This window comes from Micropterus salmoides, unplaced genomic scaffold (assembly GCF_014851395.1).
Source record: "Micropterus salmoides isolate LMB-PRFRI ecotype aquatic unplaced genomic scaffold, ASM1485139v1 Ms_hic_scaffold_11, whole genome shotgun sequence".
NCBI lineage: Eukaryota > Metazoa > Chordata > Actinopteri > Centrarchiformes > Centrarchidae > Micropterus > Micropterus salmoides.
The window spans coordinates 6,212,383-6,237,133 of record NW_024040152.1 but is presented as its reverse complement, the minus strand read 5'-3'; the positions used below and the strand labels follow the sequence as shown (position 1 = coordinate 6,237,133).

Here is a 24,751-nt window from a genome sequence, read left to right as displayed (position 1 = left end):
CTCTGGTGGAGCTAATTGTACACATTTTATATTTGGTGGTTTAAATTACTGTAAAACAAACTTTTTAAATTCTTAATCTGCAAAGTATTTAGTAACTGTAGCCTTTAAATGAATGTGGCGGGGTAAAAGGTAGAACATTTTCAGATGAAATGTTGTGAAGTAGAAGTATAAAGTAGCAAAAGTACCTCAGAATTGTACTTAAGCACAGGAGAGTAAATGTGCTGCTAGAAAGTCTGTAAAATGTTGTAATTGTTTGAAATTTTCATGTGGTTCAGTTAATAGTTCAATTATATTTTTTTAATTTCATGAAGGGGAAAGCCTTCTTGCCAGGAATACAATTCTGGTGGAGAAATACCAACCATCTATTTAATTTCCCTAAATGGATTCAAATTTAAATTTTTATAATATACTGTAAACCGCCTTTATGTAGCACCTTGGTCTTGGAGGAATGTTGTTTCGTTTCTCTGTGTACTTGCTGCATATGGCTAAAATGACAATACAGACAGTCTACAGTAAAATATCCACCATATTTAAGTTACAGTTGTGGAAAGTAAAGTCCCGTTCAGAAATAAAGAAGCTCTGTTCTTGCTTGCAGCTGAGAGAAATCTGAGCAACAATGTGTTTTTGAAATTAGGGTGCAAAATGTGAGGACTTCCTTCAGCAAACTCTACTAAAAGAATTATACTAGATTGTGTTACTTGTTACAATCTTCTATGCGCTAGACAGCTTTTCATAATGCATTATGACTGTACAGTACTTTGTCACTGGTGAACAGGCAGGTTATTACTACAGATTATTGCCATTTTAAGGGGAAAACCCAAATTAGAAGTGTCATTCATCATATTAAACGCTTTACTGCTGTTTTCGGGTTTGTATATGTCGGATTACAGGTTGTTAAATATCCTCAGGGAAGCAATCAGGTGTTTAAAGTTAAGGGCAATTCCCTGCACTACAGACAATCAATAAAAAAAAATCTAACACTGGGGACTGTAATAGGGTAGGTTTGTAACCTGCTCTGACAAATTAAGGCAAGTAGTGTTTTTTCATTACTTACACATCCGTTTTCATTTTTCCCATCAGTGGAACCAATTAAACAATGTTTCCTTAAATTAGTCATTGATTTTTAGCAATAGTGACACTTCGCAGAAGGAAATAATAACTTTAAGGGAGTGTTCCTGGTTTGTGTTTTTCATTACTGCCAATCTTGTAAGAGCACCAGAAAAAAAAAGGACAGAAACAATTCACCTACATGAAAAAGCGGTGTCTCAAATTAGCCATTGATTTTTCCTCAGGTGTCACTTTGGTTAAATGCTTTGTGGTTGGGAGTTTTCTCTCCAACCTGGAAATTGACAAGAGTCCATAATCTATTAGTCTTCACACACACACACACACACACACACACACCCATGTTTGCTTGGTTTCTCTAGTGTTTTTTTCGCTTGCAGTATGTAAATTTATGATTTAAAACTATTTTCTGCCAAGAAAGAAGTGATAAACTTAAAGTTTCAGTGCAAAAAACACCACTGAATTGCATTTATATAATGATTAGTTTTGTAAAACATCTTAAACGTGGAGAAATCTTTGTTTTTCAGAACTATTTTATTAGTTTTTGCTATCGCCAATCCCATCCCACACATGTGAACCTCGAGAAACAAACCTCAGACTGACCAGATTATTTTTTAATGCTCAAATTGAACAAAAACAAATTTAAAAACAAAGTCAAAATGAAAAAAAAAGAGAAATCTAGAATAGCAGGCCATAAGTGCCGCACTTCTTTTCTTTTTTTTTTCCTCCTTCTTGAGACTAGAAAACACACTTACAATTTGAAGCAGCAACAAAATGTGCATTTACCTGATTATACAATGGAACAATATTTTTGTTATAACATGAGTTCTTTTCATCACATTATAAAACTCTAAATATTTCTTATACCTTTTTACCAAAAAGAAACCCTATTAATGGCAAAGCAACGGGTTTTAAGCAAAATATACACCTCATGTTCACCTGGAACAAAACAGAAAAAAAAACAAAATCAGGTAAATATTTGACTTCATGTTTGATTTTTTTTTTTTTTAGCTTTTTATTGTTTACGCCAATAAAATCACTTCTGTATTTTTTATCTGGGGATGCAAATAATATCCCGAATGTGTTGATTGATTGCTGTGTCCACTTTAACTGTACATACACTTTTACCTGTTATTAATTGAAAAACTGAACACCCGAATGACAAATGAATGAATGCTGCTTTGATGTATTTCAGAATACAAAGGAAAACTTCTGTTTACAGTGAATGAGTTATTTTACAGCGGCCTATAGCTTTATTGATTAACCTAAACACAGGCCATTCACATGTGATGCGGAGAAAGTATTTTTTATCACTACAAATCGAGTGAATCAGCACAAGTCTGACCGGAAGTATTAACCCGTAAGTTAGTGCTTCTGTTTGGCTGTTGTTACAGCAAAAACACCTACATGATGAGATCTACAATTTTATTGGACGAGGGGCAGAGATCATTGACAGACAGAGGTGCTGTGCTTAATCTGGTGGTGAGGCAGTTCTCACTGATGGTAGCTGAATTTGTCTTTTATTATGACATTACTTTTTCAAGTCTATTACTTCAACGTATCGTTACCAGTATGCACTTAAATGAGCATGAAAGTACAGGATGGCAGTTTGAGGACAAGCTTAAGGACAGTCGAACAAAACAGTGATTATCCTCCGATTTGCTTCTCATATGCAGACAAGACTGTTTCTTTTGCAGGAAGTCTAAGATTCAGTCCTTGGGTGACCATGAAATAGCCGTTGAGTCCTGTCTCATCAGGGTGCCACATGCTCCAAATCATAAGAATAAAAAAAACAACAAACAAACAGAATGATTCTCACATTAATGTACAAACATAAACAGCGGTAAAAAGCCAACCACATAGCTAGTTCCTGGCAGGTTAACACCACGCCGTTCCTGTCCATAAAGTGCACTCTCCATCCTGCTGTGCGGCTTGGACGTCAGAAAGACATGAGCAAAATAGAGGATGTGTTTATGTGAGACATCGAGAGAGAAGGGAAAGCTTCGCCTCATGTGAGTGTTCAGTCTTATTCCCTGGAGCGACTGTGAATTAGAGGACATGACAGTCTTAGGTGTATGGACGGAGAAGGTAAGCGGGGGAGGGGAGAGGGGAGGTGTGTGTTTGAGTGTGTGGGGCTGACGTTAATAAACATAGCCCTCGCTGTAGGGGTGCGGCTGGCAGTAGGGCCCCTCCTGTACGTAGGCCATGTTTTCGTCAAAGTGCGACAGTGGCACCGTGTCCTCCTCGTTGATCTGCCGCTCCATGTCTGTCTTCAGCACCGGCCGCTGATTGTCGGGAAACGCCATAGAGAACAAGGCCTCAGGGTCGCACACAAACTTGTAGACGTATCTCTCGCCGGCCACCTGGACGGAGACGGACAGGATGAGGATGAAAAAAAAAACAAAATAAACAATGAAATTTTGAGTGTGTTGTGTATCTAGAATTCACCCACAATGCATCGCAGAAAGGAAATGGAAGAGCTGCTAACAGCTAAATTTTTTTTAAAACTTACTGTGGATAGTGGAACAACTCAGAAAGCAAAAAATAACAATTTGGAAAAACATTTTGCTGTCTCTTTGTTGAGTTTGACTGGCAGTTTAAACATTTTAAAATTGCAGTTCGACTGACGTCCAACTGTATTGTAATATAAGCGTTGTATCATTTCCTGTTAGTATAAAACAAGTAGTAGCAATAGTAATATTATAGTAGTAATAATAGCAGTAGTAATATTTGATTGTTTTTATAATGTGCATATATTAGCAAAGATCCATTTGAGCAAAGATTTGGATCTCCTGTAATGTTTTAAATGTTCTTTACTTTTTATTTTTGGTATATTCTAGGATTTCTTTTACCTTTTGCATGATCCCCTTCTCGTAGTAGTAGCGCAACGATCGGCTGAGCTTGTCGTAATTCATCGCCGGTCGATTCTTCTGTATCCCCCACCGACGTGCCACCTTTGGAACAGATAAACAACACAGAAGCAGCCAGTAAACAAGAGCAGGATGCCAAAATGCAGACGTATCAAACACAAACACGCACGGTCGACCTGATTTCCCGACAAGAACGCTGTGGCAGCTGAAATGTTAAACAAACTTATTAATCCATATTTTCCTAATAACAGTAATTAGAGTGCGTCCAGCCTGAGCAGACCTGACCAAGGATGTGTTCATTAGGAGCTTGTCACACACCCAGCGGAGGAGGCAGCAGATGTTACAGCACCTGTCTGCCAGACCACCCACCACCCGGCCTCGCAGCCCAAACTCACAGCCCCACAGTGTTCTCCTCAGCTTCTCCTCTACAGTTTTTACTCTATTTCTCACTTTTCCTCGCTTCCCTTTCTCTCTTTCTGGTCATCTATCTCTGCTTTTCTAGGACCCCTGCACCAAAAAAGACCCCCCCCAATAATTTAAAAAAAACATCAGTGCAGTGCTTTCTTTTCTCACCAAAATGCTACACCTGCCCGGTGAAAAGGCAGAAGCTGCTAGCTAACGTTTGTTTGCGGCGTCCCAAAGCGAGTGCGTTTGGTCACCTGATGGCATGAATGGTCCCCCCTGTTAGCTGCAGCTGGCCCGTACCTCTAGACACTGTTGGGCTGCGTGGACCGCTGCCAGCTACCCCTCTATCTCCTCCGTTCTATACTCCCACCACCCGCCTGCACCCTGCATCCTCCTCCATCCCCCAAGAGTGAGCAACACTGACTGAGCCCCACTGTGTGTGGTGTGGGCACACACAGACCCAGCCTCTGTTTCCATTTCAAAAGACCCAACCGTCAACATGGGTTATATTTTTAGGAATATGTCCTGTGAAAAATCTAGCGGGGGACGGCCTTAAGGGTCAGTTGGATGGAAGAAAAACAAACTATTATTTTAAATCCAGGCCTAACGTGACCATTTCAAGAGCAGAGAACATTATTTATTTCAGTTCAACTGTTGACCTTTGACATTGTCTAATTTTGCCTAAATGTTTCACGCAACCTGTTTTCGTTTTTTGCTCACTTACTGGCAAATCCACATTTCCACCAGGGACAGATATAAATGTAAATCACTGAACTCGAGCTGCACCACGTGATTGTTTTCATTATCAAATCAATCCGTTGATCATTTTACATGTACTGTCAAAACCAACGTGATTTCCCAGTGACATCTTCCAGTTGCTTATTTTATCACATCAACAGATCAGAACCTAATGATATTCAGTTAACAACAAGCAAATCTTCACATTTGTTTTGGTCTTTTCCTTCGATTATTGAAAAATGTTGACGATTTTCTGTTGTTTGACTTATCGGTTGAAAAAGTCGAGGATGCCAACGTTGGTCACATACACAAGCAATATATGTAGTACAATTCAATGTGGCATGCTCCTAAGGCTGCGCTTAAAGAGTAGTGTGAGAAATGAGAATTAGAAAAATGTTTTTTAAGGTGTCCTTGGGTTATGTAAAAAGTGCTTAAAATCAAATGGATTGTTATTACTCTCACATTTGTAAATATATTTAATAATGTTTCTCTGAGCCTCTCACCTCCTCTGGCTCGATGAGTTTGAACTCCATGCCGCGGCCAGTCCAGGCGATGAAGTGGGAGTTGGCCGGGTCGTCCAGTAAAGCCACCAGGAACTGCCACAGCTGCAGCGAGCCTCTGCGCTGGTACGACGGGCCCTCGCGGTACAGTCCCGACTCCTGCTTGATGTCACCTACAGGAAGCATAATGGACCATTACTGTACGGTGATTCAACATGACTGCACAGGGAGTAGTTTTCAATGTAGTATTTAAAAGTACTCGCTGCACTTGGGGAGGACTCACCTTCAACCTTTTCAGGCACCACGCAGGTGTCATCGTAGAAATGCCTCACCACTTTGTCAAACATACAACCTGAAAAACAAGAAAAGAAATGTTTGATATAAAATTCAGCTAAATCCAAAGTGCACCATCAGAACACTCATTAAAATCACTGTTGGTACCTTCAGTCCTGTTAGTGTGAGCCAAATAGCCGTCTTGCCGTAAGTAGACAGAATGGCAGCTAGGCACTTCTGCTGAAAGCCAGGCAAGAATGGGAGAGTGGGTGTTAAAGGGCCCGAAGGCAGCATTAAGAACACTATCTCAGTTATCTGAGAGCAGTCAAAGCCTGTTCACTCAATGCACCACTGGCTCTGATTAAAGAATATCCCCTCCAGTGTTGGCATCGCAATGGCTCCCAGCCACAGGCGAATTCACTATATCACACGGCTGCTATCACATGCTCAGAGCGTCCCCACTCACAGGAAGATTTACTACCGAATAAAACATGGCGCTCGTGTGAAAACACAAGCTCACATGATGTAAGCTTTGTCATAATGTGAGGGGTCAAGATCAAGCTTTTACACACTTTTTCAGATCAAAACTACACGGACCTGAAGGTGTTACTTTCTTTGTCATACTGTGTAACTTCGGCACGTTAGCCAACAGCTAAATGTTGTATTTTCTTACTATGAGTGACTGGATCCTACACAAACACACTATTGTCTGCTGAAGTTAAAACAGTTGTGGTTATTTCACGTGGCTGATTTTCAATTTTTTTCTCAGTTGGTTTGAAGTGGGCGGGTCTCAGTTGGAAAAAGGTGATGTTGCGTAGTTTCATACACCATTCAAGATTTAGCAACATTTTAATCAATGTGTGTTGACAGCTGTTTAAGATGCTGAGCTAAATTCAATCAAATCTGAACACCAATACAGTTCTTTAACTTTGTTGCTCATTTAGTCTTTGTATTTGTATATCATGTTATCCTTTGTAGCATAAAGGGAACGAGCAAGTGCATCTTATTTTACAACCCTGTTGGGATACGACAAATACATTTACCTTGTACAATTATTTATTGTAAGTGAGAAAAATAAAATGTGCAATATCACTTTGTCTTGTCAACTTCCATCTCTCAAACCTTCTCCTTAACACTCCTTAACATATCTGTTTATTATTTCTATCTTTCATCAACATCATGGACATAACAAGCGAACAAACTTTCACCTGGATTCATTGATCTTTTGCAGAAATAATCACGTTTCTGTATCATTTTTATATATAAATATCATCTTGTTCAAGGCCCATCGTTTGAGAGATTTTGTTCAGCTTATTTTCCTTAACTACATGTCTAATCACGTAATTTACTTTTGTACAGAAAGAAGCCTGTATACACCAGTATGCTTTATAACTGTCCAAATTGACTGTCCATGTCAGAACCTCCCACAGCACAGACACTACGGCCGTGGCTTGTGATCAAAAAACGGCAGAACAGGTTACAAAGTGAATGTTCAATAAACAGACTGAGGCCCTTCATTTAGGCCCATAAACATTTCTCTGAACTTCATCAAAGTAATGGGCTTGTAGAGGAAATTGCTGCTAATGAAATTACCAGCTCCCCTCCCATCCTTTCCAACAGGCCTGCTCCAGTCAACATGCTGCACTGTGACTGCTAATAAATTCACTCTGATGCTCCATCTTGGATATACAGCACAGTAACGGACACAACATTGCAAGACTATAAAGGAAAATATACCTTTATTTATAATCTTTACGGTTAATTCTGACCTTCACTGTGTTACTAATGTTTGCTTGTAATGACAATAAGTTACTGCTGCACTCATTACAAGTCAGTGAAATGTACCTCTAACATCCTTGTGTTGAAACAATTAACTAATGGCTAAGCCTATTATCATAAAAATCAAAAGATAACAATTATGAGAATTTATTCATTGTTTAGTCCATTTATCAAGCAAAAGTTTCAACAATTTGCTGGATCAAGATTCTTAAAAGTGAGAATTTGCAGATTTTCTCTCTATCTTTTGGTTTTATGGGAATCAAACTGCACAGTTTGTTTCTGAAATTATCCAGTGTTGCTAATTTCAGTCATTTAGAAGCCACTCGGTCGTGAAACTCACAACTTTGGCAAAGTGAACTTGCCACTGGAAGGTGACAAAAAAAATCACAGTTTCTTTGCTGTTCACTGACAAAAACTGCAGGACCGCTGTTAAGAAAACAGACTGAAAGAGTCCCACAGTGTTTTTCTAGAACTCATCGCCATGGGAAGAAGCTGCTTTTCTCCCTGACTGGTCACACAGACTCTCCTGCAGCTCTGCCTCTCCTGGGCCCTCTCTGTCCGCCTCATGAATGAACCCAGCAGTCCGGCGTATGTTCATTCATGTCCTGATGTAGCCTCAGGCTCCACAGAGACCTCGGGGCTGATGATTAGCTCCCTTTACTCTCTAACTTAAGGGAGCGGACAAGAGTGGGAGGGCGGATTTTGGGTTGTGACCAGGCATAACCCCCAAGCCCCCCCTCTTTTCTATTAGAGCACCACAGGAAATGGCGAAAGGCGCAGACACCCGGCCCAACCAGATCCCCTGCCCTAATAATGGGCAAACTCAATAAACGCTACCCCCTCCTCTCCTGTCTTCTCCCATTCCTGAAATGATAACGCTCTGGCAGCAAGAAAAAAAAAGGGCGGCTGTCGCTTCATAGCTCTTTCACTCCCAGAGTAGTTCAAGGTAACACACAAACACCCACTCAACAGCCCTTTTTCAAATCTCTCACCTGAGTCATAGGTGAAGTCCCTCGGCTCCTGTTTGATCATCATGGTGGCGGGGTATGTGTGCGGTAGTGGCGCCCCCATCATGGCCGGGTGCTCGAACAGGGGGTCGGGATACTCCTGCTTGAAGCCTTGAGGAGGAAAGGGGATGTTGGGCTCTGACATCTGCCTGTGGTAGATGGGCCGGCCGTCCCGAGCCATCGTTGGCGGGGAGGGGAACGAGTGGCACGGCTCTGAGAGCTGACGTCGAAATCTGAGGAGGACCATAAAATCAGTGGATTCATTATCAGCCAGACAAAAAGAGCCAGAAACTTCAATGTGTTTACTTCTACTCTGCTTGTAAAAGAGCCTGATGACAATGAATGCCAAGTTAGAACAACAGAATACATATTACATGACAATATTTAAGTTATCTTACTTAAATAAGTCATTAGAAAATGTAAATAAACAATGTAAGCTCAAAGGCCCACTTACTAGAATTTATTAAAGAATAATGAAGACTATGCTGAAAGCAGGGCTGCAATTTAATGAATTAATGAATCTTTTAGTCTATAAAATAGTTTTAAAATGCTCAAATGCTTCAGATTGCTTGCTATTTGTCCAACCCCCCCAAATATCCACTTTACAATCACTTAGAACAAAGAAAATGTCAAGAGAGTAGAAAACACAAAAAACATAGGCCTATTTATTTTTTCAGAGTTTTCTCTAACGTCTAATTTAAAAAAAGACCATGAATTCTGTATAATGTCATTGCCCTTCAGATATTTGTTGTTCAGTATATTTGGGACACGTCTTTCTTATTCAAATTCTGCGATTAGATAACGTGCTCTCAAAAGCTGCAGTTTGTTAGCTCCTCCCACTGAACATCCACTCAACCAATGAGATTCTACTGTTCCTAAAACTCTGATTTACATCTGCTGCTGTGGCCTTATTATAATCTGTTCTGAGTACAACCGCCAGCTAAAAGCCCCAGATGTAAATGTGATGTAAATGTAAAAGGCTGCGGGCTGCAGTACCTGTGGTCCATAGAGTAGGCGTTGTCAGGGAGCGGCTGCGAGGGTGGTATGTGGGCGTAGGTCCTGTCTGGTTTGGGTGTTGGGGCCGCCGTGGGTGAGGCATGATGGAGGGGGGACACAGGGGTGCTACAGGGGGGAGTCACTGGGCTGGAGGGCTTCATTCCTGCAGGCTGCTTCTGCTCATAGGCACTGTGGCAAAAAGAAGGGCCACAAGACAGGAGTCAAATATGCTTCTAGGGCTGCCAGTGTTTGGGGTTTGATTCCCCTCGGCCATGTCCATACTGCATATGTAAACTTTCATGATGATGGAGCATTTTTGAATTAGTTTGAATTAGCTGTGTTGGAATAAGGCTTTATCCATACTGCATCAGATTTGTCTTTGTCAAAGGATACCTGATAGTACAGTAAATCCAGATCATACGTTACTGCGGTTACCCAGATCCTTCTTAAATTTGAAAAGAAAATCTTATTTGAGAAATCAAACAAAAAAAAATAGAGCAATTTAAGAAAATTATTATATCTTTTACTGTTATTTGAGGAAATTGCATTTTATGTTGTTATTTTACTTCATGTTACTTTCCAATACTATAGAGCATCATGTCAGAGATGCTTTTGTATTATTTGTAATGTAAAAATCAGTATTTGGTAAAAATGTCCATTCCCTATATCATAATGAATCCATTTTGTTTGCCACACATTTGTCCTTCCATAGTGGTATTTTGTAAATCAAATGCTGAATCAGATGCATGCTGACTTGTTCCAAAGGATATATTAAGGAATGTCACATCACCTCTTGGCGCACACTGTGGAGATTTTGATGTAAAGTAATGCCCTGCCAAATGTTAGACTTTGCCTTTTTTCGTCCCTTATATAGGTCTGAGCAGTTGTTGCCAGGTGAGCAAGTGAATCACACATTATGATTCACCACTGAAAGATGGCTCCCTGCGTACAAGGTCATTATATGAACATGCAAGCTGAAAGGATGATATATATTACTAAGCAAATCAGTTCAAGTTCATTTGAAGTAAAAATAACAAAAACAACCCCACATGACTGTACTTGTCACAAGGTGCTTTGGATTTACTCTGAATAAGATACCTGCAGTGGTACATCTGGTACATCTTATTTGAAATGTGTAGCAAATGTCATTTTCATTTAAATACAAAAATCAATATAATGTTGTGCTGAACATTTTTAGTTGAAAATCTGCAAAACAACTGTCACTGTCAAAGTGTAAAACATAAAAATGCTCAACTAATGACATGGGTGGTGCACATCAACACAAATACACTCCTGTTGCTGGTTAAGAGCAGAATGTGGAACGGAAATAGCTGTACTTATAACTTCTTTTTAATGTTACCAATCTAAAACTATGAAAGAGTTGTCTTTTAGAGGGGCATTTTGAGTCCTGTGTAAGTTTATTTTGAGTCAGTGTCGTGCGGTGCCCACCTGACGTTGTATGGGCACTTCTCTCCATACTGGAGCTTGAAGGGCCGTTCCTGACTACAGTTGGAGCTCAGCTCTGAACACGGGCTGTGCAGCTCCCTCTTGATCTTCAACTGCAGTCCGTGGAAAGCCACTACACAGAGAGAGGAAGAAGGTTGAAGAAAAACAAATACTGAATGACAATGAACCACCTCCCTGTCAAATAGTAACTTGTCATATTCAAGAATGTGGGTTTTGAAAGATGGTGCAAATGAATTTTTGTAATGAAGGTGGTGAACTTTTTTTTTTAATTCACTCAATAAACTTCAATTTATTATAATTTAGAATTAGCAGATAGGTTGACAGGTTGAGCCACCACCTCCATCCTTACGTCACATCCTATAAATCATTTACAAAAAGAAATTAAGGAAAACAATACAACGAATACATTTTGGGGAAGAAATCAGTGCCTTTAGGTACCTGTAGTGGCCACTGTCCAAAATTTAACAAAAGGACACAGCTGTCTAACCCTTTTTCTAGGGTTGCGCGATATGACGGTATATAGGTAGAAATAAGTCCGGCGGTACAGACTGGCAATACCGTTTCCACTGCGGGAGCGGTCCCTCAGTGTCTCTAATATATATTAGGATCGGGCATTCTAACAAATCAGGGCTGGATTATTGCGCGATCTTGCATAATATAATTTGGGCAGCAAGACTGTTTAACACCTTTTCATGTGACGTGAGAGCGACAGTTGGTGGCGGTAATGTACCTCTAAGCTGGTTTGCCAACCGCTGCAGAAGAAGAGAGTGACAAGAAAACATGGAGAAGGAAAGTGAAATTGTAAATACAGAGTAGGAGGACTTGTTTTTGTTTGTAAGGAAGTTCCAAATAAAAGAATAAATGAATTAAATGTGATGAAGTACAGTATGGCATGGTTATTTTAAACCATCTCTTTATTGAATCTACAGAACAATTATTGTATAGTGATATATACAGTTACTGTGATATAGAATTTCATATACCGTGATAGAAGGTCTACAGTACCCGAGCAGCTTTACCCCAATTAGAAAACAGCCATATTGCAGCACAGATACCAGTATGTGTACTTGTATGAATGTGTACCAGTTCATCACTGAGACAATTCATGATGGATAAATTAAAGTTAAAAGACTAAGCGTCCATCCACCGACAGATTTGGCAGGCCATCACTTACACAAACAACTCACTTCAAATCTCATTTGTTCGGCCTTTTCCTGACAGCGACTCTGTTAGTGAAATATGACAATCATAAAACTGGGTGTGCGGCAAGCTCCTATAAATGCTCTATCTGCTTCTTAGTTGGCTGTCAGTACGTTCCAGACGACAACAGTGCTCATTGATCTGAAGGGGGGGGGGGGCTGCACTCTCTACCTATGGCCCCGCAGTGAGCCTGGTGCATCTGAGAGGCTGTTAAGTGCCTGATCAGTCCTGATTAACATCCCATCATCTCGAGTCATGATCAACGCTAATCCAATTGGCTGCGCTTCTGACGAAAACCCAGTCAGTCAGAATGAAGTCAGGCTCGGGTTGCCTCGCCAATCGCCGTCTCACCGCGACTGCACACAAAGCAGCGGTGAGGCCATCCCACAGCGCTCTATCAAACACGAGAGAGGGCCAGTCGTGGTTGAAGGGGATGATTTTTGACTGACGTTTCAGGCTGAGAGATGGCCATCTCCTGAGTTAAAAACATAGCTTCAAGAAATTCTGAATAGAGACAGGAAATCCATCAACTCCTGGTCCAACTAAAGTACAAACATTTAGACATTTGATGACCCAAAAGACTCAAATCTGTGGTTTGGGAATATGTTTCTTTTAAATACACCCACAGTCAGGGATGTCTCTAAGGCTACAAGGAGCTGAGAGAGGAGGATGTTTTGGGGAGTTTTCTCACGGCTGACTGACAGCTGCCGTACGAGCAGGGGTCGATCTGCCAACACCCCATCTGACGCACAGCCGAGCCCCTGGGGGACGGGCCACACGGGCCCGGCATGACAAAGCTCAGGGGTTGTTCGCAGCCCTCGCTGGGGGCCTGACCTTTCCGGGTCATCGATCGGAGGTCAAAGAGACACTTCCTGAGGGGAGACCTTTGACGACGCTCGCATGGCAGAGCCTCGTTAAGGGATTACGGAGTCACAACAATACTTTAGTTTTGCATGTAGAAATCACAATCAGGGTCACTTTAATTACCTACTACAATAAACATACGTGTATTTCTTTTTTTTTTACTTTAATACAAGAGCCTCCCGGACGTCTGGTTTGCAGCTCACCCGATGCTGGACTACATTTCTTACCTTCACTGACTCAATTTCAGTTTTTCAATTTACATATGAAATGTATCAGCAATGGCTATAAAAATGCTGTGATTAACTGTAAGCGTCACATGAGATATTAACAATAGCTTCATGTGTGCAGCAGCCCAGGGCCTTAAATTAGAAATGGAAATGTCACAATAGATTTCGTCAGTGGGGTGCCAAGGTACACAAATCAATAGCGAGGGCATTGCCTCTGACTAAAACAGAGACTTCCTTTTTAGTCCAGAATGTCATGCCCATCACTGCTTGATTGCTCTCATTATCTACATATTGATTAACCAAGATGGTAGGGTGTTTAAAGAAGCAGTTAGAACAATTACTGGGTCTATTTTGAATACCAATGTTGTTTTTGCTTTTTTTCCCTGTGCCATTAACTTTAAAATATTCTGCAATTTCCTTGGGTCTTTGGTGTAAAGATTAAATATAATTGTTTGCTTTATGTTAAATCAACAATGTGGTCACATGTTGAAAAAATGATTCTTCAGCTTTGTCAAGTAAAGAAAGATTCAGTGTTCAATATTACAGATGTATCACATTACTTTTACATTTTCCTACAAGAGTGCTGCCATGTTTCTGCCAATCCTTTCAGTATGTTATCAAAGAACTCTTGGCCCCAAACGTTATGTATTCTCAGGTACAAATTGTGTGTTTTGGCAGAACCAGAGCCTATGTTTGGCAGATATTTCTCCAGTCCATTCATAAAAAATTACAGGTCTTTTGGCAACAGCGAAAAACCTTCCATTCCATTTTCACCTACTGTAGGTGCTCGCTTTTGCTGTTAAATGATGGAGGCTCAGATCTGCTGGTAATGTGTGGCCTCATTTTACACCTCCTCTATTCCTTCGTTCCCTGCTAAGTTATGCTAATGGTAAGCATCTGTGTTGGAGTTTGAGACAAAGAAAATTCTCCTTCTCCTCCTTCAGCCTGAGGACACTTTTGCTTCGAGGCCGCTCACATGCTGCTTCTGTGCTGCATAGATGGAGAGTGTGAAGTCAACATTGAAGGAAACTGTCATGGCTTCTCCAGAGGTAATAAATCTAAGACCATGAACATATAAAATAACACTTTGGGAAGGAATTTCAAACCTGCAATATTTGAAGTTACAGTACTCCTCGACACAGATTATTTCTCCCCCTTTCCTTCAATTTGATTTTCTGTTTCCACCTTTTTTATTCTTTTGCCAGCTGCCAACTAACCAGAATAACAAACCATAAAAAAAAAAAACTGTTGCTTTACTATTGATTTACTGAAGCTGATATAAAACTATCAGTGTAAAAATCTATTTACATAAGAATAAAATGTGCTGTAGATAATTCAAAATTCAAAAAGGGGCGAGAGTATTGATAGAAAACAACAGATAATAATTAGGGTTAACAATTATGACCATTCTTGTTTATCAGAATGCAAGTTAATTTTTTTTGTATAGTCTAATGCATTCTGTTTCCTAAAAATAAGAAACTGCAATTTATTAAACTCCTGTCAGAATATTTTACCATGAAAAAAAAAAATAATACTATTGCTACTACTAGTTGTTTTCTTTTGCTAATACTACCAACTAGCTAGCACAGATAGTGAGCTAGCTTGCAAAGAATTAGGCTAACAACGCAACTGGACATGTTTTTTTAAAGCTGGCTAATGCTAACTATCAAAGACATTTTTCAGCAACGCTAGTTAACTTTACAACCAAATTTGAATTTTAAATAATTTACAATTGACAAGTTATGCTTAGAAAAATAGGCTACTGAGTTATGGACAAGGCTGCTGTTATCTACATTTTTATTGATGTCAGCAAATGACATGAAAAGATAAAAACTAACAATGCTTTAAACCGTCTCAACACACTACGACAATTCAGCCCAAAGCGCATTCATTCAAAGATGTACAGTAAATCTTTAAAAACAGGTCACACGTTCAAATTAAATGTTTAAGACTAAACAATTTCCTAGAACAGCTTGGCAGTTATTTTTTTGCAAACATAACTCATAAAAGGAGTAATCAAAAAATTGAGTTCTATGGCGCAGAGGAATAAACTATATCAGTTTTTGGAGAAAGACCTTGACTCTTGATTTAGTTTTTTTTCATGGGATTGTTGATTGAAAGTAATATACTGCCAGGCTTTTCTAACTACACATCAAAGCTGCTTTGTTGCAGTAATGACATTCCTAATTAGTTACTTCCACCCTTAGTCACTGTCCTTTTAACTCTTTTCTCTTTAGGTACAACTTCTAGCTACATCTCTTTCCATCTTCATCTCCGTCTCTCTATCTTCTCTTCCTGTCCTCCCCTCCATCTCTCGGCTCGGTGAAACCCATATGGGAGAGCTGCCGGCTGGGATGCCTGCTCGAGCGCCCAACCACGGTGCCCTCACCCTCCCGCCATCTGTCAGTGCCTCTCCAGTCTGCTGCAGGTTTGCCAACAGGACAATTCAGATGGTCAGCAGTCTCCTGCCACCGTGGCCACCCACCCTGGCTACCTCTGAAGGACAACAGGACAGTCTCGGTGACCTCTGGTTCTCTACTGTACACTACACCGCTACTCCACCTTGGATTTTAGGGTAAGCTAATTCACACCCAAGGGTCAGGTGTTTACTTTACTGTTGTGGTATCTTCTGAATAATACAAAGTCCAAGTCTAATGAATGGAAAAGATCTGAGTGGGCAAACATTTCAAGGATATAAGGGAAGATGAGATGAATTGTTTTTACACCCTCACAACTATGGTTTCCTTAATCAAAGCTTGTGTTTATTCAGTCTGTGGAGCAGTATTTGCATATTTATTATGCATTTAAATCTAATATTCAACAGCCTTAAAACAACAACAAAACTAGCAAAATCATGATAAGACATTTGAAGTACAGCATAAAAGCAAGACGTGTTTTAAAGGAAGACACTGTTCTTGTCAGCCTTAGCTCCTCAGGTTTGTCGTTTAAGGGGTGAGAATTGATAGCAAAAAAGAGAGAGAAGACCCCCTGTTATTTAATGTAGGCAACCAACAGGAACCGGCTTGAGGATCTCAGGCTGTTGTCTGGCTCAAAAGAGGTTAAAGGTCTGTGATCTAGCTTAATGCCAGCCCCATTGCTGCTTAATCTTACCCAAATGTTTTCTTTGACTGCTAGAATTTTATAATCTACTGTAAAACTAAGAGGATGCCAATGCAAATATCATGTGACCTTTTCTCTTTGTCCTAGGTAAGAATCCTCACTTCTGCATTTTGTCCAACTTTGTTTTCAGGTTAAAGGGCGTTGAGGACATAGGGAAGACTTGTTTTGTATCTTTTCTCACAGTTTCACGGGTGTTTTGGCTCATCTGAAAGACATGTGCTCGCTCCGGGTCCCACTGAGCTCAACTCACTCCATTTCTGTCCCCACCTTGGCACTACTTCCTCCAGAAGTGGACCGTGCCAAGTCACCAGTCACTGTGTGCAACCACCGTGCACAACCAGGTGAAGTATGACTAACCACATCATCCTTATTACCCAGAGTGTAAGATCAGCTCAGGTCAGGCTATATACATTTTTATCTAATTCTTTGTGAGTATTCTTAGAAACAGAATTTTTTTCTCCTGCGGGGAAAAATAGAGAAAGAAGGTAAAAAATCCCCACTGAAGATTGGAAGGTGTATTATAAGGCCAACAAGCCTTCAACTGAAATGGATAAATGTGGTACTAACTAATATTACACTGCCCGATTTAGATAATCTAACCACACTGGATGTTTTGCACAAAAATCACTTTGTGGAAAGGTCACCTAGGAGCATTTTTTAGATTTATTTTAGATTTTATTTAAAAAAAAAAAAATTCAGAACAGCCATCATTTGACAGCAGTTTGGCCTACCTGCAGTTAAAAATATCACTTCAACCCCATAAAAGAAATCTGCCACAATATTTTGATGTTTATGCAAATAAAACACAGTGCAATAATATCTCTGTGCTGGTGAGCGGTACATGAGCAACAGAGAGGGAAGGGAGAGACAGATATATATATAGAGAGACAGAGAGACGACCCCCCCCCCACCCCAACCCATGCACCTGTCTGCAGACCCGAAAGACTGCTGCAGCTCTCCAGAGAACATTTGTGCGAGCAAAGGTGAGGTTACTGAGAGACACGGAAAAACACACACCGCCACATGCACTCTCCCCGAGTGCAAACACACCAGTCGAGACGAATGAAAAAAAACACCACAGATGTTGACGCACACCCAAACATAAGCACTAACGCATGCACAAACACACAGAGACACAGAGACACAGAGAAACAGCGACAAGACTGGTGTCTTACTCACAGTTTTCGGTCTGGAAGTCTGGAACAAACTGCTCGTCATTGTCGGGAACTTGAGCTAAAGACATAAGCAGAGAAGAAGAAAAAGGATGATTGTTTCTGATGTTGATGGACAATGCAGCATTGATCACAGCTCTCTACAGTCCAATACCCTCCTCTGGCAAACAGTCTCCTGGGACATTAGGTTGGCCTGTTCCTGCATTGTTTGCCTCTGCTGTCGGTTAAAGAACACAGCTGCGAAAAATATGTGTTACAGGAAATCAGGGCAAGGAGTACTTTGTTATTCTTTAGTGTGATGGAAATTATATGGTGACGCTGTTTTTTTAATGTGCAATAAGGTTTTATATGCTCATTTTTCTCTAGTCAAGTCTTTTTTTAACTTGTAAAAAAATTCAAATGACTAATTCTTTTTCATTCCTTTTCAACAAATCCTCTCTAAAAAATTTCATGAATTGAATGAGATTTTAGTTTTGACAAAACAATCTCGCCACAAGAGATTTAGTAGCCAGTCTTGAGCTTTCAAGCATATTACACAATCTTCCTCAGCAGATGAAGATTGTCCAATTGCAATGGAACGGTAGTTGTTTAGATTTCCATTTTTCTGAACCTTTAACGCTTTATTGTGTTTCGTATCAATATACAGACACTGTATCCAAAACTAATCTTAAAACAGGTTAATCTCTAAAAAACTTCAACAATTTCATCACTTGTTTTTATAAAATCTGACTTCTATGGCTTGTTAATAGAAAAATTGAAAAATGGCTTACTACAAACAGAAATTATAGACATGACAATATCAGTGTACAAAATAACCTTGAAATGTTTTGAGCAATATGTTTTCCATGATTTAAAAAGATTCTACAATGAACCATGTTTTCTAACAAATGGCAGCCGGCGAGGGAGATAATATTTAGCTTTAAGTGACCGGCTACCTCCTAATTCCACTTCCTGAGGTCGCCTTGTCCATTGACTGCTCTGCAGCCTCGGCTCTCACTCCTTGCCAGCAGCCAAACACCCATTGTTAACAGTATCTAATTGGCTTCTTCCCTACTGGTGAATCCACCTGTACCTACCGAGTTAGGTCTGTTCCAAACCTTCCAATGCTTCACCTGCGCCTCATACGCCCCTGCACTCAGGCTAATGCTAAAATAATGAAGCCTGCTCCACTCCGGCTCCAATTAGGCATGTACATATTTATATCACACACATTTTCACTCAGTGACAGTTCTCTATGTCCCTCAAGTTCGAGTCTCTCTGGCAAAAGGCAAAAGGAGATTTAAACTTGTCATTAGCATGTCTATTTATATACACAATGAGGTGGATCCTCATTATCACAGGATCAGTAACATGTCTCAACGTGTCTATAGAGATCTTCAAAAAAAAAAAAAAAAATTGATGATTATCAGGGAGGTTTTTTTTTCTTGCCAGAGGTGTGAATTGAGGAGAGTAAACAATCAGCAGATAAAGAGGAGAAATTGCTCCAACAATGTCAAGCGGGTGAAGAGAACAGAAAACAAAGAGGTAGGAAGGAGGATTCTGCTGTAAGCTATCAACACACTATTGTATGCTATTATTTAAAATACAATTTGTGCTTTAGCCTGGTGGAGTTTTTGTTGATTTGGAGAATAACTTGGGCTGCTTTGCTGCAATACTCCTCTTTGTTGCATGCTTTCTTAAAGGGCCATTACACGAAAATTTTGATAACAAATTGACCGAAAACAGACACAAAGGAAAGTCATACTCAACCCTTCTAAAGCTCTTAACACTTTGACTCTATTTTTTTTTCCCTTTTCCTTTCAGTAGTCAAAACCAATTTTCCTTAAAAATGCCAAACCAACACAACAATGAAAAATACAGAAATGAGGGTGGAACTCATCTCATCGTTACAACACAAACAAACTCGCAGAAACTTCACAGAACCTAACTTGGAAAGGGAGGAGAGAGGAGATGAAAAACAACAACAACAAAAAAAGAGGGCAGCAGTGTCTCTGTGTCCAAAAGGAAGTACAGGATGGATGAGTCACTGGCCTCAGTCTGTGAATGAGCCAGCTGATCCCTGCAACAAACTCCTGGGGAGAACGGCAGAGCTGGAAATCTGCCGCCATTCACAAAACCAACCCCCCAAAAAATAGAGAGGACAGAATCAAAAACAAGAGCGTGGATGAAAAGGGAGATGTTGCTAATGCTGTATTCGAGAGGCCGGAGCAACAGAGACTTAACCTGCAACAGCTCTGTGTGCAAGGTTGAGTTTTAAACAAACTGAACATTTTGTCTGCACAGAGATCCAAGATAAATGATGCCGCCAGCACCAGTATTTCATAGAGAAATCATTACATAAACAAAAGTAAAAACAGTATTCTTAAAGTAAAAAATCTCTAATGCATGACACTTTTTGGCGAGAAAGGTACATGTGGTTTGTGGGTGTCAAACATACGCCTGTCAGATGACAAACCCTCCTCAACCTCCCAGTCTTGGAGTCGGAAATTCAGTCCGTCTCTCATAATTCTTCCTCTTGTTCCAATTACCTGAACTAATAAATCTTAGAAATGGCGAGGTATTCCTTTTCATCTTAATGGACAGGAAGTCATTCATTAAATCTACAATCTTGAAGCGTACATCATCACATTGATCCATGACAGGCAGAACTGTAATCTTTAACAGTAATACCTCTTATCAGCCGCCGCTGTCTCTTTTCTCACTTTGGATACTGAAATATTAAAATCGTGTCTTATTCTTTTACACGCCCTGCGGTGTGCGCCGCGCTACCTCATAATCTAACTGCAGCTCAGAGTCGACTCAACTACTCCAATATCTGTTTCAAAGCATACTTTTCATTTTTTAAAAGCTTCTGATTGCACTGTGAGCACTTTCAAATGTGTTGAAGAATAGATGGAGCCTATAAATGATTGAGAGTCTTATTCACCTGTGTGAAGGGTGCAAGCTAAAATTTCTCTAGACACTTTTCCAGGGGATGTATTATGACTCAATCCTCATTTTAAAGAAAGTATTTCAGTTGATTCAATTATACTGTGCACTTTAGAGTTCTACTTTATAACTAGAATTATGGCTTTACAATCTGAGCACTGAGAGATATGTGGAAGTAGATATCTTTGAGGGAAGGCTGGTATTTTATTGCCCCAGCTAACTCAGAAAAATTGAATTTAATAATTAATTCTAATTTACTTGTTTTACACAAATGAAACAGCATAATATAAAAAAAAGTTAATATTTGTGCCTTTTTACAGTTGACATGGATCTGATCTCATAATTTCTAATTATCCAGGTTTCCATTAAAGGACTAAATATAACTTCAACAATATTTTTTAACAATACAAATGATTTTTAAAAACATAAAGATTTTCACATGAACTTCAAATTAATTTAAACTGCAAACTTGTAATAATAAATAATGTTTTTCTTTTCTTTAAACCCTATGCATGTACCAGTACATGCAGTAAATGAAAGATGCAGTCTAAAATTTAATTTTTACATCTGTGCTTTGGCCCATTTACAGAGAAAATACTGGCTAATTTGTTTTACTTTCAAGATTTATATACATGTAACTAATTTAAATCACACTTTCAAAGCAACTATGTGCTTTCACACTGTACAACTTTACACAATGTCTGGATTTCTGGTTTTAAAAACTACTTCCGATATCTCATAAAATACCCAACTCGCACTCTACCGAGATGTAAACTTTCAGATTACATGCAATATTCAAAGCAAGTTGCTTCGCAGTGAGATGCAAATACAAAAGTCAAGCCAACAAACCAAATGGAACAAGCACATGCACATAAAAACACGGTAAAGTCAAAGAAAGATGAACGATATTCACCACTAACCAAAACTTCGGTGCTGCAGACACGGTGGAAAGAGGACACTCGCGCTTAAATCCTGAAGCATCACGTCTCAGTTAGACCACAATGAGCAAGTCTTGCCATTAGAAAAATAAAAAAATAAAAAACAAAGAAATGGATAAATCTAAAAAAATTTCAACTTAGAGAAACTGATTCTGGTGTTTTGGAAGTCTGCGATAAAAATAAAAAAAAATTATAGATCCATTCTTTTTTTGTCGCCAAAGACATGGAATTGAAGAAGACAAGGTGATGGTACAGCTGGAGAAGATAGAGAGGTGTGCTGAGATGAAGCAAAGGGGAGAGCGAGAGAGAGAGAGCGTGAGAGAGAGAGAGAAAGGAGAGAGCGAGTGAGTGAGAGAGAAAGAGCTGGTAGGCTACAGAAGAGCTCTGGTGGAGGTGGAAGTGGTGGCGGCGGCTGGTGTGCAGCGCGTTAGCTCCTGCCAAAAGCAGAAGAGACAGTGAGCGTCGGAGAGACTTCTCCTGGTAATTTGTAATGACACTCTCTGGGTAGAGCCTCCTCGGTCTCCCTCAAGACCCCTCGCTCACAGTCTCTAATGTATGCATGACACACAAGGTGCCTCTTCCACACAGGCTTTTAATTGGACTGCGACGCTAGGCAAGTAACTCCAGGCAGCTTTTTTCCCCCCTCACAACCTATCCATTTTTACCCATCTCTCCTCCTTTTTTTATTGCTCGAGATTTAAAACACTCACCTTCTGCCAGCCAAGTCTCCTGCAGCTGACTGAGGTCCTGGAAGAGCTCTGGAGGGGGAACCGAAGCAGAGAACAAGGCAGGAAGGCAGTTAAAAGACACAGTCAAAGCCCAGGAGAAGCATCAGAAACAACTGACTTCATTATGGCGGGCTGATATGCCGTCAGAGCCACTGGAGCTCATTGGGCACGTGTGCAGCTAATAACAAGTCAATTTGTGTCTCTGACCACTGACAGAGGCTTGTGAGAATCATCACAGGCCGCTGTGTTGTAATTGAGATTCTGTAGTTAGCCGCGCAGGTGGCCACAAACCAATTGAATTTTGCTAAATGTTTAGGAGCCGTGAAATTAACTTCTCCCTCTGCCCTCTGCCTACCTTCAGTGTCCAGAGCCAAGTTGGACTTAATGAATTTTCTCTTTCTGTCATGTGCTGGCCTCTGGCAGCTTGTTGTCTTTTCTTGTGGCTTCTGTGAAAAAACAAAAAGACACAAATCAATCTTTTTCTGTTCCTTGCTGGAGTGGTGATTCTGTTGTTGGCTGCAGCACACGTGCAACTGAAAGAACAAATGGAAGAGCCTCAATGAGACTGAGCCTGAGCTACAGCCATTCAAAGGAACCTCAGCTTCACTCATTAGATATAATTAACAAGTTGTAACATGGTGCATCATCAATAACACTGTGTAGTAGTGGGAACCTTGTTCAGCTGTTTATGTTTAATGATTAAATGGAACTTAAATTATCCCTGAGGGAGAAATGAGTCTTGGCAGGAGCAGGGAGAGAGGCACATGAGATCAGAGAAAAGAGCGAAGATATTTTTTCAACAATAAAAGATATTAAAGTTATCTGATTGCTTCCAAGTTTTTCTGACAAATGATCACTCACTTTGGAGTTACAGTAAGGCACTTGCTGGTCGTGAAATCCATCCATTCTGCGCCGATGTGGCTTTAATTGACGAGCGATCTGCAAAGTCCCCTGTCCGGTCACCCTTCAAAAAGCGAGATGGATTAAAAGCATGGAGAAAGAGGACCTGAGTTGCATTCATTAAGTCACAGTTCAGGAACCTCTTGCTGCTGTTTTTTTAACCGAAATTACCGACAACACCTCCGGCGATGCTGTAAAGTTAAGTTGACTATCTGCAAATGTCGCGCGTAAATGAGGAGCGCGCTGAGCTGGAGGGCGCAGCGAAATGTTTTTACACGATAGAATCAACTTGTGAAAGGAGAGAAAGTATAACAAAAACCCCAACATGCAGTTACCTAACGACCTCGCTTTCATCCGCCACAGAGCGGCTGCAGGATCTCCACAGTCCCGGCTGCTGCCTGCGCTTCTCCCCGCTCGCTGTGCTGCTTTCTAGCGCCTTGGCATCGCCTCTCTGGGCCTCCCATGGAAACAAGCCGCACTCCGCTTCCTATTGGTTGTCAATGTCTTTCACTGGATCAGATTGCTGGCAGTCAATCACGCACGGCTGCAGGCGGTAAGCACGGGAGAAGGCAATGGTAACATTGAAGTGTCGTGCGGTGTTTCTTTTTTAAGTCTGGACATGTTGTATAATAGCAGAACCATACTTCAGCGTACTTTTTCATGCTTTTAAAGTTACACGCATGCAAACTGCACCTGCACACTCCCTCCCTTTACACGTGCGCGCACGCACACACAGAGTCCTGTCTTTACCCCTAGTCCTTCTCGTCTTTCCTCGCACAGTGTGTACACACAAACACACTCCTCTCCCGGTCAAGTTTGTGTCCATGGTAACTGTGTTTTGAAGAGCCTCCAGAGAGACTTGCCGGAGAGCCAGCTCTCTCCCCTCTCCTGTAAGGGATACATTGTTGAGAGTGCCGAAGACCCGCAGAAGGCACTGACCTGGAAGTAAAGCACAGGTCACCGGGCAGAACCGAGGACAGCTTCCAAAAAACTAAACACTGCTTCCTAAACATACAATAAAAGAGAGAGTGTCCTAACCTTAATCTTGTGTAGTGGGGAAAGTTTTAACGTGGCTGTTTCCCTGCAGCTTCCTGATTTAACGTGAAAGTAGGCTACAACCACTGTCTGCTGTTAGCCGCCTAATAATTCGAAGAAATTGTTTAAAATACAATACAAACTATAATGCAGACATAATAATAACTTAACAAAAATAAAAATAGGACATGTGAACACAAAGCCAGCCGTTTAAATTAAAGCCAAGGCATAGTTAATTTACTACTTAGCGAACTTGCTAAGTCAGCTCTGCTAACTGTTGCGATTTTTCCCCTGAATGGCTTTTAAAACTGTTCAGCAACAAACAGCATATTGTTACCTGTTTCCTTTCGTTAACTAATGAGGGGGCCCCGCATGGAAGGCTGGTGGCTCCCAAACCCTCTGATTTCCCCTCTTGCAGCCCACAACATAAAAGTTATGAAATTAACATAAGTCTAGACTGCTGCACAAACCTCAGACACAAAAAATGACACGTCCACCAGCTGGTGGCGCTATAAACAAGGTAAGTGCGTTTTGGCCAG

General features: G+C 40.5%; 1 protein-coding gene across 8 annotated transcripts; it reads right to left on the bottom strand.

The window, feature by feature from the left end:
* Positions 1 to 2,052: 2,052 nt before the first annotated feature.
* On the bottom strand, positions 2,053 to 24,668 carry etv1 (ETS variant transcription factor 1). Of its 8 annotated transcripts, none has more exons than XM_038710584.1 (16): positions 24,550 to 24,668; positions 23,832 to 24,116; positions 23,513 to 23,721; positions 23,139 to 23,241; positions 22,633 to 22,723; positions 22,260 to 22,307; positions 17,691 to 17,744; positions 11,831 to 11,852; positions 11,083 to 11,212; positions 9,634 to 9,822; positions 8,623 to 8,870; positions 6,020 to 6,091; positions 5,862 to 5,930; positions 5,582 to 5,751; positions 3,918 to 4,019; positions 2,053 to 3,428 (listed from the first exon to the last, which is right to left on the bottom strand). In XM_038710584.1, the coding sequence occupies exons 4-16, from the start codon at positions 23,177 to 23,179 to the stop codon at positions 3,207 to 3,209; spliced, it is 1,458 nt and encodes a 485-aa protein (XP_038566512.1). In that variant the 5' UTR covers positions 23,180 to 23,241; positions 23,513 to 23,721; positions 23,832 to 24,116; positions 24,550 to 24,668; the 3' UTR covers positions 2,053 to 3,206. The 8 variants fall into 8 exon arrangements, with proteins under 8 accessions (XP_038566512.1, XP_038566513.1, XP_038566514.1 ...); XM_038710585.1 differs by having other exon boundaries at positions 23,871 to 24,116; XM_038710586.1 differs by having other exon boundaries at positions 23,928 to 24,116.
* Positions 24,669 to 24,751: the final 83 nt, after the last annotated feature.